At 37.4% G+C, this 26,265-nt stretch overlaps 1 protein-coding gene across 4 annotated transcripts in view; it reads right to left on the reverse strand.

Annotated features, from left to right (window-relative positions):
- Positions 1-26,265, reverse strand: part of CCSER1 (coiled-coil serine rich protein 1) — a 1,176,231-nt gene that overhangs the window by 669,329 nt on the left and 480,637 nt on the right. For all 4 annotated transcript variants that reach the window (XM_070392710.1, XM_070392707.1, XM_070392715.1 and 1 more), the window contains exon 7: positions 1,055-1,132. In XM_070392710.1, the coding sequence (XP_070248811.1) occupies positions 1,055-1,132 (78 nt within the window). The remainder of the gene's footprint in view (positions 1-1,054; positions 1,133-26,265) is intronic.

Consider the following 26,265-nt stretch of genomic DNA (forward strand, 5'->3'; position numbering starts at 1 on the left):
TTCGCAATTTTCTGATATAAATGGATTTTTAACAATTATTATTGTCTATCATTAAGCAAGAAAGCATGCATAATTAGAAAACTATGATACACAATGGAATTCATAGCCTTCTATTATTTTAAGTTAAACAATACAGTAAATATTCACGATATGTAAATCCATGCCAGTCACTACACTAGGTGTAAGCAGTATGAAGTTGAATAAGTCTTTATATAAAAAAGAAAAACTCCCAAAACAATAATTTTATGATAAATACAAAAATTATGAAAGTTATAATGTACCCCAAAATGTACATTTCCCTGTCTTTAAACCAAACAACACTGAACTATTACACGTAAGTGTATTACCCCATCTCTCCAAGTTTTTCTTTTTATCTCCTGCTATTAAGGAGTGCCTTTATTTATAATAATCCTAACGAAATCCAAATATCCCTGGCATAAATATAAAGTAGCTGAGCTACAAGCTTTGGCCTAAAGGAAAAATCTAATCTTAAATATCAAAACAAAAAGATGACTTCATATTTTTAATGTATAAAGCCTCCCAAACTGAAGAATTCTACTAATCATAATACTTAAATACTTATTTGCATATTTACTTAAATTATTTAAAATTATAATGTGGAGGAATGGTTCCATATTTCAATTCTTGAATTTGACTATTATTTTGTAAAGATTAGGTAATTAATTATGACCTACAGTCATCAATGAAAATTTAAACACTTGATGAGGGCTGACCATTCATTTTAAATTTATTGCTTAAATTAAAAAGGTTTGGAACCTCAATTCATGTAACATCAAACCATTACAATGAAAACACTGTCTATCACATGCCAAGAAAACATGTTCCAGAAAGTATTAATTTATATTCCAAACCTTTACTTTTACTTAGCAACTAGAATGACAACAAAATAAAACAAAAAAAGATTTTAACATTTCATATAAGATTATTACAGATTAAAGCAGTTCATTTTGCCACTTAAGAATTAAATATCTATTTTATTATATTTATGAACTATTTTTAAAAAATAATGTTTATTTGTTGGTTTGTTTGTTACCTTGAAAGGCAATGGCTCTTCAGTAAGAGGACTAACTGGAAGTGAAGTGGTGCTACTTGCTGGGCTCATATCCGCACTCTGCAGGAAAAACAAAGTGAATTGAAAAGACACTTTTTGTAGCCATTTTTATTATTGCTAATTTAGAATATAATCCTTGTTATTAAAATTAAAAAATAAAGTAAATATGGGTGTAGGAAAATAAAAAGTATCTACACTAATAAAAGAGAAACATGGTAATTAGCGTACGACTGCTACCCTTCCCATTGGCTAATCAGTGAGTATATGCAAATTAACTGTCAGCCAAGATGGCAGCCGGCAGCCAGGAAGCTGGAAGCGAACATGAGGCTTGCTTGCTGCAGTGACTGCGGACTCCAACGTTCCCCGCCTCACTTGCCAGCCTGTGAGCTGGCAGTTTGAAACATTCTAACAAATATAGGCCGGGATCTCAGAGCTGGAGTTATACATTGTTTCGATTATAGAACGCAAGCAAACCAGCAGAAGCCTCAGAGCTAGAGCCAGAGTTAAAGCTGGCCCAGAATAAAATTAAAAAAAGAGAAAAAAAAAAGGAGCAGTTGGGAGCTTCCGTCAACAACCACCAGCCTGAAAACAGCCCTCAGCCCCTCACCCAGACTGGCCAGACACCCCAGTGGGGACCCCCACCCTGAAGGGTGTGTGACCAGCTGCAAACAGCCATCATCCCCTCATCCAGGCTGGCCAGGCACCCCAGTGGGGACCCCCACCCTGATCCAGGACACCCTTCAGGGCAAACCAGCCGGCCCCCAGGCCTCTATCCTATATAGTAAACGGGTAATATGCCTCCCAGCACCGGGATCAGCGGAGCCGAGAGGCCTCCTGGCACCAGATCAGCGTGACAGGGGGCAGCGCCCAAACCCCCTGATTGCCCTGTGGCTCTGTGTGTGACAGGGTGCGGCGTCCCAATCCCCCGATCGACCCTGCTCTGTGACAGGGTGCGGCGCCCCAACACCCCCTGACCCCCACAGGCCCTGCTCTGTGTGTGACAGGGTAGAGCCATAACCTCCCCATCGGCCCTGCCCTGAGTGTGACAGTGGCGGCGCCCCAACCCCCTGATCGGCCCTGCTCTGTGGGTGATAGAGGGTGGCGCCCTAACCCCCTGATCTGCCCTACTCTGTGCGTGACAGGGGGGAGCTCCCCAACTCCCTGATGGGCCCTGCTCTGTGCATGACAGGGGGCAGCGCCCAACCCCCTGGTTGGCCCTGCTCTGTGCGTGACAGGGTATGGAGCCCCAACCCCCTGATGGGCCCTGCTCTGTGCATGACATGGGGCAGCGCCCAACCCCCTGGTTGGCCCTGCTCTGTGTGTGACAGGGTGTGGAGCCCCAACCCCCTGATGGGCCCTGCTCTGTGCATGACATGGGGCAGCGCCCCAACCCCGATTGGCCCTGCTCTGTGCGTGACAGGGGCAGTGCCCCAAGTCCCCAATCGGCCCTGCTCTGAGCCTGACCGGGGGCTGCACCTAGGGATTGGGCCTGCCCTCTGCCACCCGGGAGCAGGCCTAAGCCAGCAGGTCGTTATCTCCTGAGGGGTCCCAGACTGCGAGAGGGCACAGGCCTGGCTGAGGGGCTCCCCTCCCCCGCCACCGAGTGCACAAATTTTTGTGCACCGGGCCTCTAGTCTATATATAAAAGCCTAAGAGACCGAATGACTGGTCAACCAGTCGCTATGATACTCAATGCAGGAGCTGCCCCCTGGTGGTCAGTGCGCTCCCACAGCATGAGTGCCGCTCAGCTGACCTATCTGTCCCAGCGGCCCACTATCCTGGCGGTAGCCAGTCACTCCATCAGTAGTCCTGCAGGTCCAATCTCCAAAGAACAGGCCAGGCACTGATGAACCAGTGCTGCCAGCACGATCCTGACAGTTCTGATGGCCTCCTGGAAGTCAGCCTCGGGCACCACAGTCACTTCCCCTCCCTAGACTTCCCACAGGGAAGAAATTATATAAAAGTGGCTGCCAGGTGGCTCCCAACAACTGGCATGAATGTCAGTGGGAGGGATCCAGATCCTGATTTGGCAAGGGTGTCCTACCACCCACCCAGGGGCTGAACTTATCCAGGTCTCCCCAAAGCCCCCTCGGGACAGGCGCCAGATGCAGGGCTCATGGCTGGCGAGTGCTGTGGCTCGAGCCTCTCCCGATCAGGACTGACTGGGCATGAGCGCCAGGGGGCCAGGATAAGCGGGAGCAGAAGGCAGGAGCTGCAGGTGGCATTGGACTGCCAACTTCGGCCCAATCCCCACAGGCCACTCCAAGGGACCCCGGGCCTCTAGTTGTTATATAATGAACTAGAGGCCCAGTGCACAAAATTTGTGCATGGGGGGTGTCCCTCAGCCCAGCCTGCACCCTCTCCAATCTGGGACCCCTTGGGGGATGCCCGAATGCCGGTTTAGGCTCAATTCCACAGGGATTGGGCCTAAACCGGCAGTCGCACATCCCTCTCACAATCCAGGACTGCTGGTTTTTAACCGCTCGCCAGCTTGCCTGCCTGATTGCCCTTCCCCTGCCAACCTGATTGATGCTTAACTGCTCCACTGCTGGCCTGATCGCCCCCGACTGCCCTTCCTGCTGGCCATCTTGTGGCAGTCATCTTGTGATGACATCATGTGACACCACCTAGGCTTTTATTACATAGGATTATTTCTTATTTAGAAATAATTATCTGAGATATCAGTGAAATTATAACAATGCACATTACAAGTACATTTTATTAAATATAATAATCATTTTTTGTGTTAGAGTAGTATTTAGTATTACATTTTCTTACTTTATTTTTTTTACCTTTTCTTTGAAGATAATATGTATCTGTGATAATTCATTATGTTGCTATTTCTATGTCTTTCAAACTGATTATCATAGATTATTAATTTTTTTCTTTTATGGAGAATAATATAATTGTATCTAGTTTTTATAAAAAGCATGTCTGCTATTACTACATTATTGCAAAATGAAGAAATATATTTTTAAGAACCCCACATTCATAGATCTTGCCATTTTACAACCTTTCTTATTATATTCTGCTAAAAAAAACTTTTAAGGACAAAAGACACAGTATAAGAGCATTATTGGAAATTTGCTAATGCTGTTATTTCAGTACTTTAAAGATGCAATCAATTAAAACTTCTTACATAAGAGATTAACCTAAAAAATGAGTTAGAAACTTGTCATTATTTTTTCTAAAACCAAGAAAAAGATATTGACAATAGGTAGCAACATAATTTATTTTACTATATTCTTAGCTTATTCTCTCAGAGGAATTTTCCATTTAAGTAGTCAAGCAAATAAAATATTGAAAATAATTCACACCTCCATTTTTCAGCTCGCTTTCCAAATATACGTGCACACAAATACAATAAATTTTGCAGTGAAGATTACAGCAAAACAAGGAATTAGCCATGATTGAGATAAGGGAACAAGTAGACAAGTTTGGCTGACTTAAGTTCCAATAAAAGAAGAAATTCAAAGAACAGATACTGCAACTGCTACAAATTCTTAAACTTTCTTTTAATTCAAAGATTATTTTTGCCCTGGCCAGGTTGCTCAGTTGGTTGGAGCATCATCCTGTGCACCAAAAGTCTGCGATTTCATTCCCAGTTAGGGTACATACCTAGGTTGTAGATTCAATCCCTAGCCAGGGCACATACAGGAGGCAGCTGATTGATGTTTTTTTTTCTCTCTCTCTCTCTCTCTCTCTTTCTCTCTCTCTCAAAATCCAAATCAAACAGACATATCCTTGAGTGGGAATTAAAAATTATTATTTTAAATCATTTTTATTTATGTGCACAATAAACTGGACACATAGTAAGTGATAGAACACAGCTCATATATATTTAAATTATATGATATTATCCTGAAGTAATGATATTCTGCAGAGCACATTAAAGTATTTGCCCTTAAAAATCATATATTCAGGTGACAGAGATGACATTCAGTTTTGAAAATATAAAATCCTGGATCATATTCTTACAGACGAAGGCTTTCCAACTTCCATAAGTAGAGCAGCTTAAAATCAAGTTTCATGGTTAACTTCTCTTAGGGCTGAGGTCTCCCTACAACACTCCAGAAATAAACGTGCCATCCTAAGACTGTAAAAAGCAGACTCTAAAATTTGCATCATGCAACCTTGATTCTTTGAATGTCATTCTTAGAGAAAACTTTGTTCTAGCTTTCAGTTTAAATCCATCTTATAGTGTGACACTTTAATTCCATTGCTCATGAGAAATCATGAGAAAAATCTTTAAAAAAACAAATCAATCTTATATGACAACATCTTATGAACTGCACTTAATTATTAAGTTGAGAATATATATATACATATGTGTGTATATATATACAGTATATATATATATATATATATATATATATAATTTAAAATCTTCATTTTAGCTTATTGCTTTTTCTATTTGCATTTCAGTGATCTGTAATTTAGCTGCCATTCCAATTTGTTTTTCCTTTGAGTTAAAATACTATATTAAACTCTTCAGATATGTCTTATCCACACATTTTACTATACTTAAATTCATTTACCCTTTCATTCAATGATAGCAATACCAATGCAATTGTATGTTTAAATAAAATTAACAAAGTACTTCATAGATGTACTTTGCATAGATATAAGTTGCATAGATGATTTTAAAAGCTAGCAGAGTATGTTCTTCTATAATATCTTTGTAAAATATTTTGTTAGCATTATGGCTTTATCTGCTTATGATATATTTCAGAGGTTGTGGAAATGGCTGGTTTATGATCATGTGAAAGTCAATCCCAAAGAAAGCAAATCATCCCAAAATAAGGAATGTCCTTAATTCTCCTGTAATACCCTGGTATTTACTCATTTGGAGACTGCAATAGACATTCTTGTTATAAGAAGCCTATTCTAATTCTAACACATGTCCTAGTTTTCTGCTTCGAAGTCCAATAAACATCTCCTTTTCAACATTAGGTTTATAAGTAATATAAACCTAACATTTTCCCCCACACTTAAAATGTTATTTCAGCCAAATTGCTAGATTCCCCCCTTTCTATTTCTACATCTATAAATTATTTGGGGTCCAGCTTCTTTCACTCAGCAAAATTATTTTGAAATCCACCATATCCTGAAGCATTCTGTTGTGACAGAAAGTAGGGACATGCTCAAAAATAAAAAGATGGGGCATGCCAAAGAGACAGAGGAGCAAACTTGAAAGAGCTACCAATTGCCAAAGATGAAACACTTTGAGCAACAAAATAAATAACATAGCATTAGAGTACAACTCAAAGTATAAGACAACAAACGAATTCATACATAAATAAATAAGTGACCAAATAAATAATTGGGAGACGAGACAATCTCTCCTGCAGAAGAATTCCAAAAAATTTTAGGTAGCTGCTCCCCCTCTTCAAGAAGTGGGACTTAATAGTCCACCCCCACCCCTAGGTTGTGTTTAGTGACTTATTTCTTTTGGAGAGTAATGGATGAAAAGGGAGAGAGGTAACTTTTCAGTGGAAAAACCTGGCAAACACTACCTTAACCAAGTGATCATGAAGGTAGCATGATATAATGTTATGAGAGGGATAATTCACTTCTGTGGTCTTCTTATCAAAAACCAACAATTTCAGTCTAGTTATGGGAAAAATATTGGACAAATCCAAATTGAGGACCTTTTTAGAAAAAAATCTGACCAAAGTCAAGTTCATCAACGACATGGAAAGTCTGAGAACTATTACAGATTATGATTCTAAGGACAACATGATGACTAAACATAATGTGTCATTTTGGATAAAATCCTGGAATAGCAAAAAGGACACTACGGGAAACTGGTGATATCAAAATAAATTGCTGAGTTTAGTTAATAAGAATGTACCAATATCGGTTCTTAGTTGTGACAAATGTTCTCTGTTAAAATAAGAGGACCACAATAGGGGAAACTGGATGAGGGTTACTCAGGAGTTCTTTGCAACTTTTCTATAAATCTGAAACTGTTTTAAAATAAAACGCTTATTTTAAAATATTCTTTATTAGCAACATAACTAGGCTTTTCGGTATTATAATGCATGACTGTCATTTTACTGATTGCTTCTAAGTTTGCATCAGATCTTTTATAACCATTACAAAAATAAATTTTGATGGACCATTTTATTGGAATGCATAATATCTCTACCAAAGAATCTTTAATCGTTTATAAAGATCTCACTGAAAAGAAGATGCTAATTTTTCCCCCTATGCATTTATGTTCCATATGAGGATGCTGAAGGAAAGCTTCAGCCATATAAAATGATCTATTTGTTTGGGTACTCTTAAGGTGCTTGGAAAAGTGAGTTTGAATTATTAATATTTACTGAGTGCCATAATTCCATAGTATAGACCCATTAATTATACCTCCCCTGAAAGCATAATTAATGGATCTGTCCCATGGGATTAAAGTTTATTATCAGGATTTCTTGAAGTGAGACACGATCAATCGGGCTCAAATCTGTTGAGTACATAAACAGATTTTAGTGTAAGTAAAACATTTTAATTCTTTAAACCATTAGGGTAAATTTTATAAAGTAATTCTCCAGGTCTATTAAAAGAAAAATGGTCATCTAAATGCATTGACTCTGATTTGAATATGTGTCCTTATAATTCTAAAATTATATTTAAAATGCACCACATATTACACTATTAGTTGTTTTAATAATCAATGATATTACTACTGATAAAATACATAGATTTCTGTAGTATAAATGGGCTACTTTACTTGAAAGTGCTTTTTTTCAGATGTGTCAATTTTCTGTGAAAATTCAGGCATTAATTCATTCAGCCATTCAATAATTATTGAGTATACATTAGGTTTCCCTTTCCTTAGATTTTAAGTCATGTTTCATCCCACTTTTAAGATGTGGTTGTCCCAAGGACTTAATAAGAAAAGGAAAGCAGAACATCTAATCATGACACAGAAAGACATATGCCATGCTTACTTGTTTCTTGTTTTGGCAGCAAAGTGAAATGAGAGAGGCAGTAAGTTGAGTTCAATATCTAACTCAGGATTAGCTCTCTGTATTTTAAACAAAGTCAACAACCTTACCAATTTGTGTGACATCTATTGGTCCTGTTTTTTTCCAGATGAAAATGCAAGTGTTTTTTTTTTTCTCTCTCTCTCTCTTTATAATACGTTCTTGTAGTTGATATCTTCTGCTTTGCCTTTCGAGTATATAATCCATTTACTATGTTAACAAAATTTGAATTTTCTTTTGGACAGTGATTTCTCCTAAAATCTCAATCCATTTGTTCTGAGCAGTGCTGATTCAACACCTTTGAAATAGGTATGAGCATATAGCAAAGTCCTCCAATCTTTCCTATTGGACACAGAACAGAACAGGAGCCAAATCATTTAAATGAAGCTCAAATATGGAAACTGTTGGAATCTTGAGAAAGAAATGCTCTCATTAAGCTAATGCTGCCAAGCTGAAGAATGTGTTTCTATCTGATTTTCCAGAGGTGCCCAAGTACATGGAATATCCCTAGGAAATAATCCAACACAGAGCCAATCCAAGAAATGGAGAGAAAAAACTCAAGTCCTAAGTACACATCTGACATATTGATAATGGAGCTCTGCATCATCAGATAATTTTTACAAAACAGTGTGCCTAAGATTTAAGCATCCTCTCTACTCTAGGAATAAACACTATGGTCGAGAAATTGCAAGTTATAGAACCTAGAATTTGGAATTGGCTGATGCAAGTAGAGAGTCAGGATATTACTCTATTCTAAGCTACGCAGTTACCAATATTTATGATAGCAAAATAGTTTACAAAATTATTTTCAAAATTTTGGGGGACTCAGTTATATATGTTTGAATTTGAAGCTTCATGATTTGGTCAAAATATGCCTGGATATAAGAATGTATTTACTTATATTCTTTTAAAATTCAGTATATATTTTAAAATTTTTGTTTTAACTAGATAGCACATTCACATAGTCTTTTTCCAGAAAAACATTCCCCTTCCACTTTTAGTCCCCAGACATTGAGAGGCCTCTAATTCTATCATTTTATTGTATAACCTTCCATAGATGTTATATGTATATAATAGAAACACACACACATATATATAATCATGAATTTTTAAAATGTTATACATATAAGATAACTTATTATACATACTGTTCTTCAACTTGCCTTTTCAAATTACCATGTATCTGTATATAGTTAGTTCCTTCTTTCTTTTATTTTGCTTTATAGTATCCCATTTTATGCCGATGTCATAATATAACCAGTGTTGCATTCCCACTCTTTAGCTATTACAAACATAGCTGAAATAAATAATCTTATATTATTTGCATATTTATCTATAAAATAATTTTTTGGAGGTGGAATTAGTGGGCTAAAAGATATATTCAATTTTAATTGTGAATGTTTTTGCCACATCACCCTGCATGGAGATTCTATCAATTTATACACCCACCTGGGCTTAAGAGTAAATATTTTCCCACTGTCTCATCATGCATTCTCTACTGCAAAAGGTCTTTAGTACAGATACACAAGGTAAACAAAAGCTCTGGTTGAAGTTCACCTTCCAAAAATTACAGAGGTTCTAAAAATGATGTCTTTTTAAAATCTTTTTCTGGATGCTATCAACTAAGATAGTTGAGAGAAATAATATCCCAACAGATGCCTGGCTCAGTGTTCACTTAGTTTTGCTCTTTGCTCTATTCCGATCTTATGAACATTTCAAATTACTAATCTCATTTCTTGAATGTTTTGTAACCAAATGAAAGCTAAATCAAAGCTGTGCCCAAACCCCACAATAGCCTGAATTATTGGACTATTGCAACAAAATAAACGGACTCAGCCAAGTGCAGCTGGCTGAAGCTTTATCCTATATGCCAAAAGGTTCAATTCCTGTCAGGCACACATTTAGGTTGTAGGTTCGGTCCCCTGTAGGGGCCCATATGCGAGGCAACCTACTGATTTTTCTCTCACATCGATGTTTCATTCTTTCTCTCTCTCTTTCCCTCCCTCCATCCTTCCCTTTCTCTTTCTCTAATATCAATAAAAATATGTCCTTGGGTGAGGATTAAAAATATTATAATAAGAGAGGAAACCAAGATGGCGGCATAGGTAAACACTGGAGTTTGCTGCCTGAAACAACCACTTCAAAAATACAACTAAAAGACGGAACGGACATCACCCAGAACCACAGGAAGGCTGGCTGAGGAGAGACTCTTCAACTAGAAGGAAAAACAACAGCATTACGAGGCTTAGAGGAGGCGCAGTGTGGAAAATTTAAAGGTACGGTGGTGCAGCGGTGCGCGCGCAAAGTGGGCTGGTGGCTGAGGGCGCGGTTGTCGTTTTCAATCAGGAGTGAGTCTCAGACTCTGGGCTACAGATCCGGGCGAGTCTCTAGGGACCCTGACTCAAACGGGAGAAGCGGGACTGTCTGGCTATGGTCCCTCCGAGGTTTGCAGCGGTTACGGGGACAGAGAGGCAGAGCCCCTGGAGACGGACTGAGAGCAGCCATAGCTGCTCCCTCCCCCTGCCCTGTTGAGCCCGCCCCGCCCAAGCCCTGCGCAGAGCCATTTGCCGATCGCCTCAGGCAAAGGCTGGACTAGCGCCTCCCCAGAGGACTGAAGTTTTCCACACAGCTGATTTCTATAGCCAGTCGGCCTGGTGGTCAAATCCCTCTAGTGTTAACTACAACAATTAAGGCTTGGCTAGAACAAGACTGCTCACAAAGACCACAAGGGGGTGCACCAAGAAAGCATAAAAGATGCGGAGACAAAAAAACATGACAGAAATGGAGGATATGGAGCTAAGAATCGCAATTTTGAGGGCTTGCAAAAAACTTGTGGAGAGCCTCACGAAAACTAATGAGACCCTCGATGCCACGATAAAGAAATTAGAAAGTAAGCATACACGGACTGAAATAAAGAATATTATACCCAATAGCAGACCAGAGGAGCACAAGAATCAAACCAAAGATTTGACAAAAAACACCCAACTGGAAAAGCAAAATGAAAAAAGAATCCAAAAGTGTGAAGATAGTGTAAGGAGCCTCTGGGACAGTTTCAAGCGGAATACTTTCAGAATTATTGGGGTGCCAGAAGATGAGAGACAGCAAGATTTTGAAAACCTATTTCAAGAAATAATGGCAGAAAACTTCCCCCACCTGGTGAAAGAAATGGACTTACAGGTCCAAGAAGCGCAGAGAACCCCAAACAAAAGGAATCCAAAGAGGACCACACCAAGACACATCATAATTAAAATGCCAAGAGCAAAAGACAAAGAGAGAATCTTAAAAGCAGCAAGAGAAAGAGACTCAATTACCTACAAGGGAATACCCATACGACTGTCAGCTGATTTCTCAACAGAAACTTTGCAGGCCAGAAGGGAATGGCAAGAAATATTCAAAGTGCTGAATGCCAAGAACCTACAACCAAGATTACTTTATCCAGCAAAGCTATCATTCAGAATTGAAGGTCAGATAAAGAGCTTCACAGACAAGGAAAAGCTAAAGGAGTTCATCACCACTAAACCAGTATTATACGAAATGCTGAAAGGTATCCTTTAAGAAGAGGAAGAAGAAAAAGGTAAAGATACAAATTGTGAACAACAAACAAGCATCTATCAACAAGTGAATCTAAGAATCAAGTGAATAAATAATCTGATGTACAGAATGAACTGGTGATTATAATGAATCAGGGACATAGAAAGGGAATGGACTGACTATTCTTGGGGGGGAAAGGGGAATGTGAGATTCGGGAAGAGACTGGACAAAAATCGTGCACCTATGGATGAGGACAGTGGGTGGGGAGTGAGGGCAGAGGGTGGGGCGGGAACTGGAAGGAGGGGAGTTATGGGGGGGGGAAACAAATGTAATCTGAACAATAAAAATTTAATTAAAAAAATAAAAATAAATATTCCAAATCTAAGCAAAAAAAAAAATATTATAATAAAATAAAATGAATTTACTTGTTCCTTCAGGGTAAATCCCACAGGGGAAATCAGAAATGATTTCTTAGTTTGAAAGTTTCAGAAATTAAAGTATATCAATTCACATAGGTATTAGTACATTTTGCAGGATAATTCAGAATAACTAAATGAATTACACACTGTACTTTATCAGATGAGCCAACGTAGTAGTTAATTTGGCATTTGAACTCAGGGTGGCAACCTACTTGAGCTCTTCCTTACTGGTGAAAAGAACCACTCAGAAACCACATTACAGAGCAGAGGATTCTTTGTTTAGTATAAAATTAAAACAAGTAACTGGCAACTCTCAAAAGATGCTTTCGTCAAGCAATGGTTCATGTATATAGAAATACAAATCATTTAGAATTGAAGCACAATTTTCTTTGAACAGTGCTAGAGCTTCACCACAGTGACACAATTAATGTTATCTCATTCATTTTAAACAAATTTAAAAATCAGCTACCAAAAGCATAATTTCTTCATGCCAGACACAGGACAGCATAATTAAGAAGAGAAATATCTAATCTTATTAGCAATATATTTTTAAAATCAGCTTATTTTGTTCATGGTTTTATGCGCCACCTCAACAATGACTAAGCATATTCATGTTATTTTGCTTTTGGTTTGTTTCAATTTTAGGAAACTGAAGATTCTACTCTTGTATTCAGATTCTGGGAATGCATGGTATTTGAACCTTAAAGTTCCTATATCATTCGTCTCAGTTATACAGATACTATAAGGCACAGTTCCTTATTTTTCTGAGGGAGAGAAATTCTATCTCTGATCCCTAATCTCTGAGGTTGAATCTAAACCAAGTGCTGCTGGATCTCCATATGCTTCAGACTATGATTTGAATCTCCATTATCCCTCTTTCTGTTTATATATTTTCTTGAACACTCTTGGTATGTTCTGCTGCTTCAAAGAAGTTCAAATTATGATCTCATTTAATAACAACATTTAACAAACATTTTTTGAGAACCTACCACAAACCAGATTCTATGATGTATGTTTAATAAAAACAGTTTGTTCCCCTAATTATCTTATGCTCATTAGGGAGACAAGCCAAGTATGGAAAGTACAAAAAAAAAGATGATTAGATAGATAGATAGATTGATAGATCGATAGATAGATAGATAGATAGATAGATAGATAGATCTATAATAATAAAAGTGTAATATGCTTCGGGACGAAGCTGGGGCTGCAGCCACCATGGCTGTGAGGGAGGGATCCAGGCAGCTGCCATTGCAAAGGCCTACTCTTGCACGAATTTCATGCATTGGGCCTCTAGTAGATAGATAAAAATCCAAATAGCAAAAGATAATTACTGCTAAAACATATGTGTATTTTACAGTATTCTGTGCAATGTGATTGATTGAAATTAATGTATATTATGTATCATAAATTTTGTCTTAAACTATAGTCTCAAGATTTTTGTCATATCAAATATTTTTTTTCAGTGTAACTTATGATGAATGCATACAATTCCATCATATAATTACAGCTTTATTCATCTTGTCAGGTCCCTAATTTTAGACATTTTTTATAATGCCATTTTTTTCCTTTGTAAGTAATGCTGTGATAATAATTTAAAAACATATCCGTAATTATTTATTTTAACACATTTATAGAATTACAAGGCCTTACTTATAGAATATGCATATAATTAGCTAACTTCACATATATTAATAAATTTTCCTCAAAGGCTAATGTACTAATTTTTACTCCTATTTGAGAAGTTTGAGAGTTCTAAATTTACTGTCACTTCAGTAGGTAAAGAGAAATATATCAGGTTATTTAAGAGGCTCTGATTTACCAATTGGTTACTTATTAGAGAAAAAAAATATATCCTTAAGTTCCATTCAAATAAATCCTGAATGGATTAAAGTGCTAAATACATAAATAACCCAAATGAAGAACTTGAAAATATAGGTAAACATTAGATATAAATTATCATAAAATGGATAGAGGCTTTCTAAACTTAAACCTAAATAGACCTGGTCAGCACGGCTCAGTGGTTGAGTGTTGACCTATGAACCAGGAAGTCACGGTTCGATTCCTAGTCAGGGCATATGCCCTGGGGGTGGGCTCGATGCCTAGTCTGGGTCCTGCAGTGGCAGCTGATCAATGATTCTCTCTCATCATTGATGTTTCTATCTCTCTCTCCCTCTCTTTTCTCCTCTGGGGAAAAATAAATTAAAATATATATACTGAGTGGCCAGATTATTATGACCACTCCATCACTACTTCATTGGGCTACCTTTTGCCTTTGGTACTGCAGCAATTCTTCTTGGCATTGACTCCATGCGATGTTGAAAGGTGATGCGAGGAATCTGACACCATGCCTGATGAATAGCACTGTCCAGTTCTGTCAGATTTGATGGTTGTGGAACCAGCTGCCTGATGGCTCTTTTAACTTCATCCCACAAATGCTCAATTGGATTGAGATATGGTGATTGTGGGGCCACCTAAGCAAGGTAGAGTCTCCCTCATGTTCTTGAAACCACTCCTGCACAATACGAGCACCATGGCATGGCGCATTGTCTTGTTGGAAGAAGCTATCTCCATTGGGATACACCATCGACATGATAGGATGAACTTGATCAGCAATGATACTTAGGTATGTTGTGCTATTCAGACATTGTTCCACACGAATTAAAGGGCCCAGATTATGCCAGGAAAACATGCCCCAAACCATAACACTGCCCCCACCAGCTTGAAGGGTTGTACTCATGCATGTGGGGTGCATGCTTTCATGCTGTTTCCGCCAAATTCTCACTCTGCCATCTGCATGATGCAACTGGAAACGTGATTCATCAGACCACATGACTTTTTTCCAATGCTTGACTGTCCAATCCTTGTGTTCCTGTGCAAACTGGAGACTTTTTCTCTTGTTAACTGCAGACAGCAAAGGTGTTCGAATAGGCCTTCGGCTTCCAGATCCCATACAATGCAGTGTATGGCTAATTTGCCTAGAAACGTCAGGTGGTCATAATAATCTGGCCACTCAGTATGTGTATGTATATATATATATATATATATATATATATATATATATATATACACACACACACACACACACATATACACACACACACACATATATATATACATACATATATATATTTTTTTTTAAAAATAAATAAACCTAAATAAGTCACACAAAGAGTGATATATGTGACTATGTGGAATTTTCTGCATATTTAAGAAAACATAAAATTATAAAGCAAATAAAATTTTTGGTAGATTTTGAAGTTTGATGGGAATACTTCCTCATTCGTGGTGTTCCTTTCATGTAGAAGGAGCTCTGCTAGTGTTACACTCTCAGTTCCTCTGTCTACCAGAAAAGGATCATTTTTTCTTGCTGATAAATCTGGCATAGATAAATGTGGTGCCTGGCTCAGCTCATTCCTCTTTCTTTTGCTAGCAAGATCACATACAGAGAACATGTGTTCTCTTCTACAGCTAAGCAGTTAGCTTTTTACTGCTGAGTAGAGCTTTAAGTGTCAGATCATAAGAGTTTAACTGGAAGGCTGCCTGCTGCTTTGGAGACTTCTCCCATAGGCAGGAAGCTATTTCTACATTCTTCTTAGTCTTAAGTGATGTTTTGTGGGATGAATGGGCCTCAGTAAAGCCTCTGCGTCCCAACAACCTCATAAAGGCAAAGGTCATGTGTAGTCTCAGCCAAAACACAGATGCCAGGGCCTTGAGGGTTGCAAGCTGCTGCTGGTTGACTTTCAACTGCACAGAGCAGCTTTTCCCTAGCAGATTTGGCTGGTGTAGTATTGAAATGGAAGGAGAGGGTGTCATTTCATTCTTGGACTTCAAAAGTGTCAGTGGATAGGATAATGTTTGCAGCTTTTAAACTAAATGACAGTGGAATTTTGTGTCTGCTACAGAGGGCTAGTAAGCTTCTAGCTTTAAATTCTGAGTACCATCCTAGGGCTTAGAATTGGATAAGTTGCCTAAGGTAAGTGGCTACTCAGTGGCCCCAAATGCTTTTTGCTTTTACACTCTTGTGTAATACCCTTCCCTTAAGTGTGGGCTGGACTTGATAATTCACTTATAATGAAAAAAAATGTGCAAATGCTAAGTTAAAAAGAGACTACAGAAGGGCAAATGTGGAAGCTGAAAGACCACTTTGAGCCAAGAGTAATTAGGGGGAAGGAAGAGAACAGTCAGAAAACTATGAGGAGGAGAAAGAAGGACACCTGCTTCTTCTCTAGGCCCCATGACATGAGGAGATGGGTCATGAAACAGCCACACTTAGCTAGACTTCTGGAAATCAAAATGATTTCGCCTAATTTTTTTCTTTCACAAACCCTACCAAAGAGGACAGAAGTTTAGCACCTTCCTGCCGCAAATATATGTACAACCAACTTAGCCAATTTACAATAAAGAAAGACCAAATGAGGGGATGAAAGAATAAACAGAAAGCGTTTACTTCAACTTTACATCAATTTTACCTCTTTTTTCCACACTTCATTTGTCTAAACTCCTCAAGTTATCAAGAAACCTAATAGTATTCTCCAAAATCTGTCCAGTCCTTGTAGCTAATAGTGTCATTGCCAATAGTGTCATCTCTTCTACCATGTCTAGATCATAGCAGTTAAGAAAAACTTTGTTTTGATTTTTTTGTTTCTTTGTTTTTAAAGAATTTAATTCACTGCATGAAAAAATCAAATGTGAGGTGGGATACATGTGCTGGCATAACTCAGCCACCTTGCCAGGGCTTCCTAGAGTTGATTGTGTTCATCTCTTCCAAAAGGGATTAATAGCTCACCAAAGTGTTGTAAATATTATTTTAAACTGAAAACTTCTGAACAATCAGAAACCACAGAAAGAAACGTTATCTGGACTTTAGCAGATCCTCCCAAGAGCACAGCCACCATTGATCCCTTAGCAGGAGTGCAATTCCAGGTGCCCAATAGAACCTCCCATACTTCCCCACTGAAGTCCTAAGCTGCTTCCCACTACTCCTTGTTAAGTGGGGATGGAGCCTTTATCTCTGGCTATCCATTGAGTTACTCACTACTGAGTAGCTCTGCATGAATAACTTTTCTGCTGTAGATCTGTCTGTTGTCAGTTAATTTGAGGGACCTAGAAATGTCAATCCTAAATTAGTAGGGAAGTTTTCCTCCCCAAACTTCCCAAATTCATGTTTAGTTACATCACACTGGTAGTTTACAATTAGCCATGGAAAGATTAGTTACACCACAGAAATTGGCAAATTCCAGGTCAGGGCCTTTTATTTGGAGAGCTGATTGTTAACCATTTACCTGCACACCACTAGACACATTCAACACACAGCTATTCACAACATACAATTTCTTATACTAGAGCTTGAGTAGAAGCAGATGAAGCTTTAATTGCACTTATTTATTTTTTCTTTCTTCACTTTCTAGAAAGAAATAATCACAAAATACATGGCGGGGAGGGGTCAATTTCTAAATAATATCTTGTTTTTCAGACTCATTTTCCAAGTTTCCATTTCTATATTGGACTAAAGATCTGACTCAAAATACTATAATCCTTGTCTGTACTCAGTCTTCCCCCTCTCCAGTCCTTCCCTCACCCTAACATCAGATTGACCTTTCTGATCATCGTTCTTCATGCCTCGTCTCTGCTAGAAGGTTTCATTATTTCACTTAGGGACATGGATGGATTTCACACTCTAGGCAGGCATTCAGATCTCTCAAGCTGAGAAAACCTTTTCTTTTCATTCCTTCACCTTTACTTACCCAGGTAATTCCAGTTCGCAAAACCAATTATTAGCTGTTTTCCAATAATCCTTCTAATCATAATTCTTCTCATGCAATTTTACTTCCTTTTAGTCCCTTCTTCATCAGAAAATTTGGAAATGCCCTTCTTTAATAATCTTAATATCAAAATCTGACCCATCTTTTACCAAGCTCAGCTGCCTATGACTCCATGAACACTTGCCTAATGCCTAAAAGCAACATTGCAGTTCTCAGAAATCCTATAATACATTGCCTGGACCTCTTTTGGGCTCATAATATTATCAGTTAGTATATTTTTGTACATATCTCATTTCCTTTCTAGATTTCAAGCTCCCTGTGGATAGTGTATTTATCTTATGCATGCATTCCTCAGAGTACAGAGTAAAAATGACTTTTATATAACAGTGGAACAAATAACTGTAAATCAAGCATGTTAAACTCTCGGGCCACATGTGGCCCACAACGAATACTTTTGCAGCCCAGCCAATATACGGTATGGAAGAAACATTTTAATAAAAATTTTGTAATTTTTACAATATCCTGTTATACATAATTATTAATAACGAACTACAACTAATCAGTTCACTAATGACTGATTACTATAATCATGTTGCATTCATTTTCCTTACGTGCCTTATGCTCTGGCGCACCATTTCTCTCCACTAATACTAGCAGAGAATATTTTTAGCAGCGATTGCCACGTCATAAGTCTTATGCTGACTTGTTTGGTGTGTGCAACAGGAAATAGTTCGCTTTAGGAGAACAAGATAAATAGGTTTATTTGTGTTATGCTTATTAACTTGTGCAATTAGTCAGTGTCTGGTAAGTTAATGTTCAGGAAAAAATGTTAATTTTTATTAAAATGTTCTATTCTTTTATGTTAATGATTACTCATTTATTACAGCCCTTTGCATTCAGCATGCCTCTATCGAAATAAACCTACGTTTCTATGAAAATTGAAGCTTTTGTGTGTTTTTTTGCGGCCCGCATAAACTTGAACCTTGTTTATTTGGCCCGTATTAGCCCTTGAGTTTGGCATGCCTGCTGTAAATCAATTGTTCTCCTCTTATAAAAAGTTCGTCAAGTCACCCTTATTTGCCACTAGGATGGAGAATCATTAGGTTAAGTTAATTAATTAATCAATGTTAAACTTGGTCATAACTTTTGAAAGATTTCCTGAATATTTGTACAAGTATCAAATAAATGGAATAGAATGATAGGAGGTGGGGGGTTGAGATTTGTATCTTGATAAAAGAATAGTTAAGAATGAGTATTTTCTTATGGATTACTTTAGAAGATAAATGAAATAAGGATATAAAACAAATGATTTTTTTTATTTCTATCTGTTGAGATATTCATTTTACTCTGCCTTTTTAACCAATGTCACCATTTTATGTGTATTTTGAAATACTATTTATTTTTTTAATAAGCTAATCACAAAGAGGACAGTTTTAAAAGCCTTACTCTGATCTGGACCTTATCTACCCTCTGACACTTCTCATCTTGAACTTTACAGTCTTAACAGGATCCTAGAAATTATGGTGCAAAGCAGTTTGTCACCTGAAATGCTCTAATAAAATGCTCCTTTGGGTTCCCCAGAGGGATGCTGACTCAGTAGAACTATGACATAGTCTGGGGATCTCTATATTCATCGTATAGCCAAGGGTTTCTTTCTTCAGATGGTCTGTCGCCTCACTTTGAGAAATATGGCTGTGTTATTAAGAACTTGTTATTGTTCACCTCATATGTCCATGGGTCTCCTAGCTCTTTGCCATCAAGAAATCTCTTCTCTTATCCCAGAAAACTCTTTAACTGTTCCCACTCCGCCAGCCCGTCCAATGGCTTCCTTTTCCAGCACTGTGCAGCACATTGCTATTTCTCAAGCTGTAACTCAGCATCTTCTCTCTGCTACAATTGTAGCTCCTGTATTATACCTCTTTTTCCCCATCAAAATTCAGGCTGCTTGGTTTTAATCTCAGTTTAGCAAATTATGTCTCCTTAGGCAGTTACATATGCTCTCCAGGCAGCAGTTTCTTTTCTATAAAATGGAGATGACCATAGAACCCACTCTTAAGGGTTATTGGGAGGAGTAAATGAGGTAAAACTAATAAAAGCGCTGGCATCCATGAAGTGCTGTGTTAGTTTTCAGTTATTCTCATACTATATTGAAATTATTTGTTTTTATGTCTGTCTGCTAAAAATGTGAGCCACCTTTAGGATGGGTTCATGTGTTGTTCATCTCTATATCACAGAAACTACCATCATTATTTAATTGGGGCTTATTATAGTTCATTATTATGCATTTAGATGATTACTTAAAAAAAAACCTAGTGGTTAAACTACTTTTGAAAGCTTTTGCTTTGGTAAGTTCAGTGTAATAGGACTTTAGTAGTTTTAGAAAAAAAAAAGAGCAGTTTTTCAATTAATTTTAACCACAATAAAATACCCAACATGCTAGAAGATCCATCTTGTTATCCAAATTGATAAATATATGAAAAAACAAGTCATTTGTATGAATAACTATTGAATGTGGAACTGCTTGGCAGGAGCAAATCAGTTAATATAAATGTAAATAAATTCAGCCACAAAGCACAGTGCACATTATCTGTGGACATTATTCACCCTGACTGGTAGGGCACTTATTTTTTAATTAAAATAAAATAAAATATAAGATCAGCATGATGCTAACCAACCTCAATGTTCACTGCCTATAAATTAAAGTTGATAGTTGGATATAAGATTTATATTAGGGGAAAGTAATCAATGAGTTATTAAAGAGAGTAATTATTTACAGAAAGTGTATCACTTAAATCAATTTAAAAATTCATAATTGAATTAATTTAACAAATATTGAGGAATTCATTTACTATCCTTGGTTACTTATATATTTTGTCTGACAATTGTTTCTAAAGAGTCAATCTTAATAGTATAATCATAGAATACCAAGGGTTGAACTCAGCAAAATATAATAAACATTTTATATAGTAATATAAAGAAAATTCCTTGATAAAATATAAACATCAGTACCAGGAAATAAAATACAAATATTTGGTTTAATGATATCAATAAATGAAATGCAACAAAGTATATTAATGTAAAGAGAGTATTTGGTTGCCCTTCTCAAGTTCATAAGCTGTGGAGATTCATCTAAATGAGCTTATGTGATCATGAATAAATCTCTCAAGAACCCAAACAATCCCAACTTCTTTGCCTTTATACTTTCCTATTCTGCAAAGAAGACATTTAATCCAATTCTTTATTTCTTTCTGGATCTAACATTGTATACTATTTCAAGTAATATATACCTAAAAGAATAAACTAATAAAGAGGAAATATCAAATTAATCTTATCCAATAATAGACAAACATGGTAATTTACCGTACCTTCTCTACGCCTCTCATTGGCTAATCAGCGTGATATGCAAATTAACTGACAACAAAGATGGTGGCTAATTTGCATACTTCAGGCAGGACTGGCAGCACATGACACTGCCCATGGGACCCAGGCCCCGGACCCCTCACCCAGCGAGGCGGGGCTAGCAGCGCCCGACGCTGCCCGCTGCCCGAGGGATCCGGGCCTTGGATCCGTGAACTGGCGAGGGGGCAAAGCAGTGGAGAAGGAAGAGAGCCCAGGTGGCAGAGAAGGGAGGGAGCCGAGGGCTAAGCAGGGAAGGGAGGGAGCGAGGCAGCGGAGAAGGGAGCGAAGCCCGCCTCAGTGGGCTTTGCTCCCTTCTCTGCTTCGCTGTGGTCTCAGGAAGCCCTATTGTTGCAGATATCTTCCTGCAATGGAACTCTAGTAATAGTAATAATTCCAGCTGCAAGTTTTAGAATTCTCACTGTCTTATGAATTGTGAAAAACTGAGATGTTATTATATAACTAGAGGCCTAATGCATGAAATTCGTGCAAGAGTAGGCCTTCCCTCCCCTGGCTGCCGGCACTGGCTTCCCTCTGGCACCTGGAACCCGGGCTTCCCTCGCAGCCCAGGCTTCATCCGGAAGGTCATCCTGAAAGGACATCTGGTCTAATTAGCATATTATGTTTTTATTATTATAGATAGCTACAGGTGAATGATTTATTTCTCTATAATGCTTTATTTTACTATGTGCATTTTAAAAATTCTGTAGTCTCACAAGTCACAAAATTCCTCATTTATGCTAGATCTTTTTATTTTTTTAATTAAATTTATTGGGGTGACAATGGTCAACATGAACATATAGGTTTCAAGTGTGTGTTTCTATGTTACAAGATCTGTCTATTGCACCATGTGCTCACTAGTCAAAGCCAAATCTTCTCCTGTCACCATATATTAGGGCTCCTTTCTCCCCCCACCCTCTTCCCTCTGGCAACTGCCACACTTATGCTAGATCTTTTATTCATAATTGATGCACCAATCAGGTTCACACTATTTGAGGCATTTATTCAAAGCACTGTGTCCTTGAATTTACCTGTAACATTTTAACTCCTTTTTGAATTATACATGTATGGTTGGCAAGTATATAGAGATCAGAAATTCTAGATTAGTCAAAACAAAACAAAGCACCCAAAATACCCTTTCCTCCCAATTCTGGCCTTCTCTCTACATGCCTTCTGAAAGCAAAAGGAAGCAACATTAATAATAATTTTAAAAAAGTGCACGTTAATGGTAAATTGTAGTCACTGGCATTCAGACTTGATAGTATAGTAAATTATTTAAGTGATTTCCAAACATCTTTCCTTCTCTATAAAACTGAGGTTTGTAGCCAATGTTTTAAGAATTCAGTGCTTAAATTGGTTTCATAAATTAAAACACATACACATCAAGAGGTGAGAAAATGTCCAATACACTGGCTAAATGGAGCTTTTTATGCTGTAGAGAACATTTGGCAGAAGTTGCCACATTTAATAAGCTCTCTGACTCCTTGTAAGATTGAAGAAAGATTTTGAGTGTTACTCCCAGCTCTGGAAATTTTCTTGAGGAAACAAAAACCAAACAAACATGAAGCCATTTTCCATGCCCCAAAAGAATAGAACATTTTGAACCATTAGGTTTGTCTATGGCACAAAACATTTCACTGGAACTGAAAGCTAGTATGAACATAAAATAACTACACGGAAACTTTCTTTTCTACTTTCAATTGACCTTTCCTATCAATTAAGCAGGGAAAATTACCATCTTGCAACAGATTAAATAAATTAGCTGTCTAGCAAGCATTAAATGCTTATTCACTCCACTTCCACTGCTTCCTGAATACAAGGATTCATGAAAGAGTTCATAATGTATGTAGAATTTTTCTACCAGGGAAAGATGTAAGTTGTGCACGTAATCACTAAAATGTGAATGCTCCAACTTGAGTACATTAGAATTGAGGATTATTAGCATATGGAAAGTAATTAGCAAAGTACCTAACTCAAGATAGATGCTCATAATTACTGCGATTTCCATTAAACGAGGATGATATTGCAAAATTAATATTTGTTTGAAATTGTCAGATTCTTGGTCCAGTGTTCTTTCATATAACAAGGACCATTACTCACCTTCAGATGGTTTGCCCTAATTAAAACAATTAGAGCAAACATAAATTTCTAGGTTGCTATGACACTATATTGTTATGAAAGAATTTTTCAGTTTTTAGCATGTGTGTGCCTTTGTTTTGACAACTAAATTATAAACTAAAGGATAGGAAATTTCCCTCCCCTCCTCACTCCTCCCCTTCCCTCTTTCATAGTAAAAAAGTATTAACTCCCCATAATAGCTAGTATTGTAAAAGATATAAATTAGATACTTAGGGAATTAATTGGCTTTGGGTTATCTGTGGTGGTATAACTTCAGAGTAACACAAAAATTAGAGAACTTAAAATAATTTAGATCCCAAATATTATTTTATAACAATCTGAAGTCTGTAGAGTTTTCTCCAGAGGTTAAATAATAATTAGTTGCAAAATTTGACAAAAATCAAGTCTTACATCCGATTGTCATCTGAACAATGAACAATCAATAGGACACTTTTGCATAGTCATCAAGAGTACCCCCCTTTTATTTGTTCACAATCTTCTCCCTATCAGCTCAATAAAATTTCTCTTGGCTTGTCTCTTCCTGTGAACAAATTTCCTTTCCTGAATGAAATAAGTATTGAGTTTTTCAACTCCTTTCCCTCCTTCATCGTCTAGGACAGTGGTCGGCAAACTCATTAGTCAACAGAGCCAAATATCAACAGTACAACGATTGAAATTTCTTTTGAGAGCCAAATTTTTTAAACTTAAACTATATAGGTAGGTACATTGTTATTAACTTAATTAGGGTACTCCTAAGCTGGCCTTTCCTAAAAGCGTCCTCAATCTGATTGAGGTACGTTTGCTGAGGTCAACCCCTTCCAACTCTCCCATCCACACTCGTCTTGTATACTTGTTTCGTCTATCTCCTTACGTTCATCCTTTCTATATGTCCAAACCATCTCAACATACCTTTCTCAATCCTCGACACTACATCTTCTTTCACTCCACAACGTTCCCTAAAATTAACTTAATAAACTTTACTTAAAGTTTTAAGTCAACTTCGCACTGTACGTGCGTGCCCCACGTGGTATTTTGTGGAAGAGCCACACTCATGGGGCCAAAGAGCCGCATGTGGTTTAAGAGCTGTGGTTTGCTGACCACAGGTACTAACTCCAACTTGTAGCATGGAAAGAATAAATGGGGACATAATATGAGTTTGGGGGAAGAATTATTATAATGATCACTATAAACTTTTTTTTCACATCTCTGAAGTGAATACAGAAATAATTTTAACATTTGTTTTTTATCATTTTTATTTCATAAGGTCTGCAAAGATTAAATATGTTTATACATATAAAGCTCTTACCTTAGATCAGTAACTGAGAAGTGATAAGTATGCACTAAATGTTAGTTGTCTTGAAAGAGAGAATTTGAAGACTCAGGCCACTGTGAAGCAGAATACCATTTAATGAACCCAAGCTCATCATTAATCTCACCCCCAGAAGTCCCACTCTACTGAGCTCTACTGACTCTGACATTATAAAGACTGTTGTCATCTTTCTGGGATAGTATAGTTTCTTTAATTTCTTCACACAAACGAAGAGATAAACATCTTTAGAAAGAATAAAGAATATGCACATAAATAGGAAAAAAAGCAGAGTGACTTTGAGAATAACTTTGAGAATATATAGTCAATAGGTCATCTATTACATTTGAATGAAAAATAAGCAAAATAAAATGCATCTTTTAAGTTTATATTGATACTGTTGTATTTGACAATGTTGTATATTGTTCAGTGATAAAGGACCACAATAAAAGAAATAACGCATTGTAATTTATGACTGACAGTGTTAAAGTCCAGACATATTTATTGAAGAACCTTCATTAGCTAATTTAATATTTTTAAGGCATTGCACTACCCTAATTATGTTAGCCATTTCAAATGGTTAAATAATATTGGTCATTCATAAAGTATAACTCATACTTCAAAATTAACAAATAATTTAACCAACATCATTATGGAATGAGACATTTTACATTTGTCAAGATAACCGAAGTTTCCATTTCAATGTAAAAATTGTTTTAAAAAGTTCTATGTTAGATAGATGCTATTGTAAAACCCATTTTATAAACCCTGCCTTATTAATTTGAGTATACTGAACCAAAGTACATTCTAATTAATGATTTAGGAATAGCAACATAAACATCAATTACTCTCCTGTGCTTTGTTATGCAGGTCTGCAGCTTGAATACTGCCACTCAGCCAAGCATCCCTTCATGTAACTGCAGCCCTTATGCCTTCAGAAATCCCCTTCTTAATTTGTTCCTGTTAGACCAGGGTTTTCCAAACATATTTGACCATGTAACATTTTCATATTGTAATGCATCACTGGAACACAATCAGGAAGTATGATATAAATGTGCTCTAGTATTAAAGTCGATGCCAGAAATTTATTTGAAGTTAGAAATGATTAGCATTTGATTACCATATTTAACAAAAACATTGAGTAACATAACAAAGACAAAATTATAAGTTAAGGCACATGACACAGATGAGCTATTGGACAGGTGTTAGCAAAATTGGCAATGGATTCATTGAATAAAAGAACAATGCTCTTTGGAACATGGTTTGAGAAACCCTAGTCTAATATGTGATGGATTTAGGAATAAGATAACCAAGACCCTTTAAACTGTAGGAAGCAATAGAATAAAAGAGAAACATGTAAATTGGCCATCCCTCCGCTACACTCACCAGCCAATCAGGAGTGAGTATGAAAATTAATCTGACAAAGCTGGTGGGTTAATTTGCATACACAGGCACAGGGCAGAGAGGAGAGCAGGAGATCTGGCAGAGAATGGAGCGGCTTGAGGAAATTGGCTCCCCAAGCCACCAGTCGGAGAGCAGGGAGGGAGAGTTCGTGGTTTGGAGGACTTGGCAGAGTGGGAGGCCATGGGACAGAGACAGAGCAGGAAGGGAAAACCAAGATTGCGGGGAGCACTGGGAATTCTGGGAATAGGAGTTTTGGTGGCAGCCTTAGGAC

The sequence above is a fragment of the Myotis yumanensis genome, unplaced genomic scaffold (genome assembly GCF_028538775.1).
Source record: "Myotis yumanensis isolate MYYU_CA2020_CCGP unplaced genomic scaffold, mMyoYum1.0.hap1 SCAF_1, whole genome shotgun sequence".
Lineage (NCBI taxonomy): Eukaryota > Metazoa > Chordata > Mammalia > Chiroptera > Vespertilionidae > Myotis > Myotis yumanensis.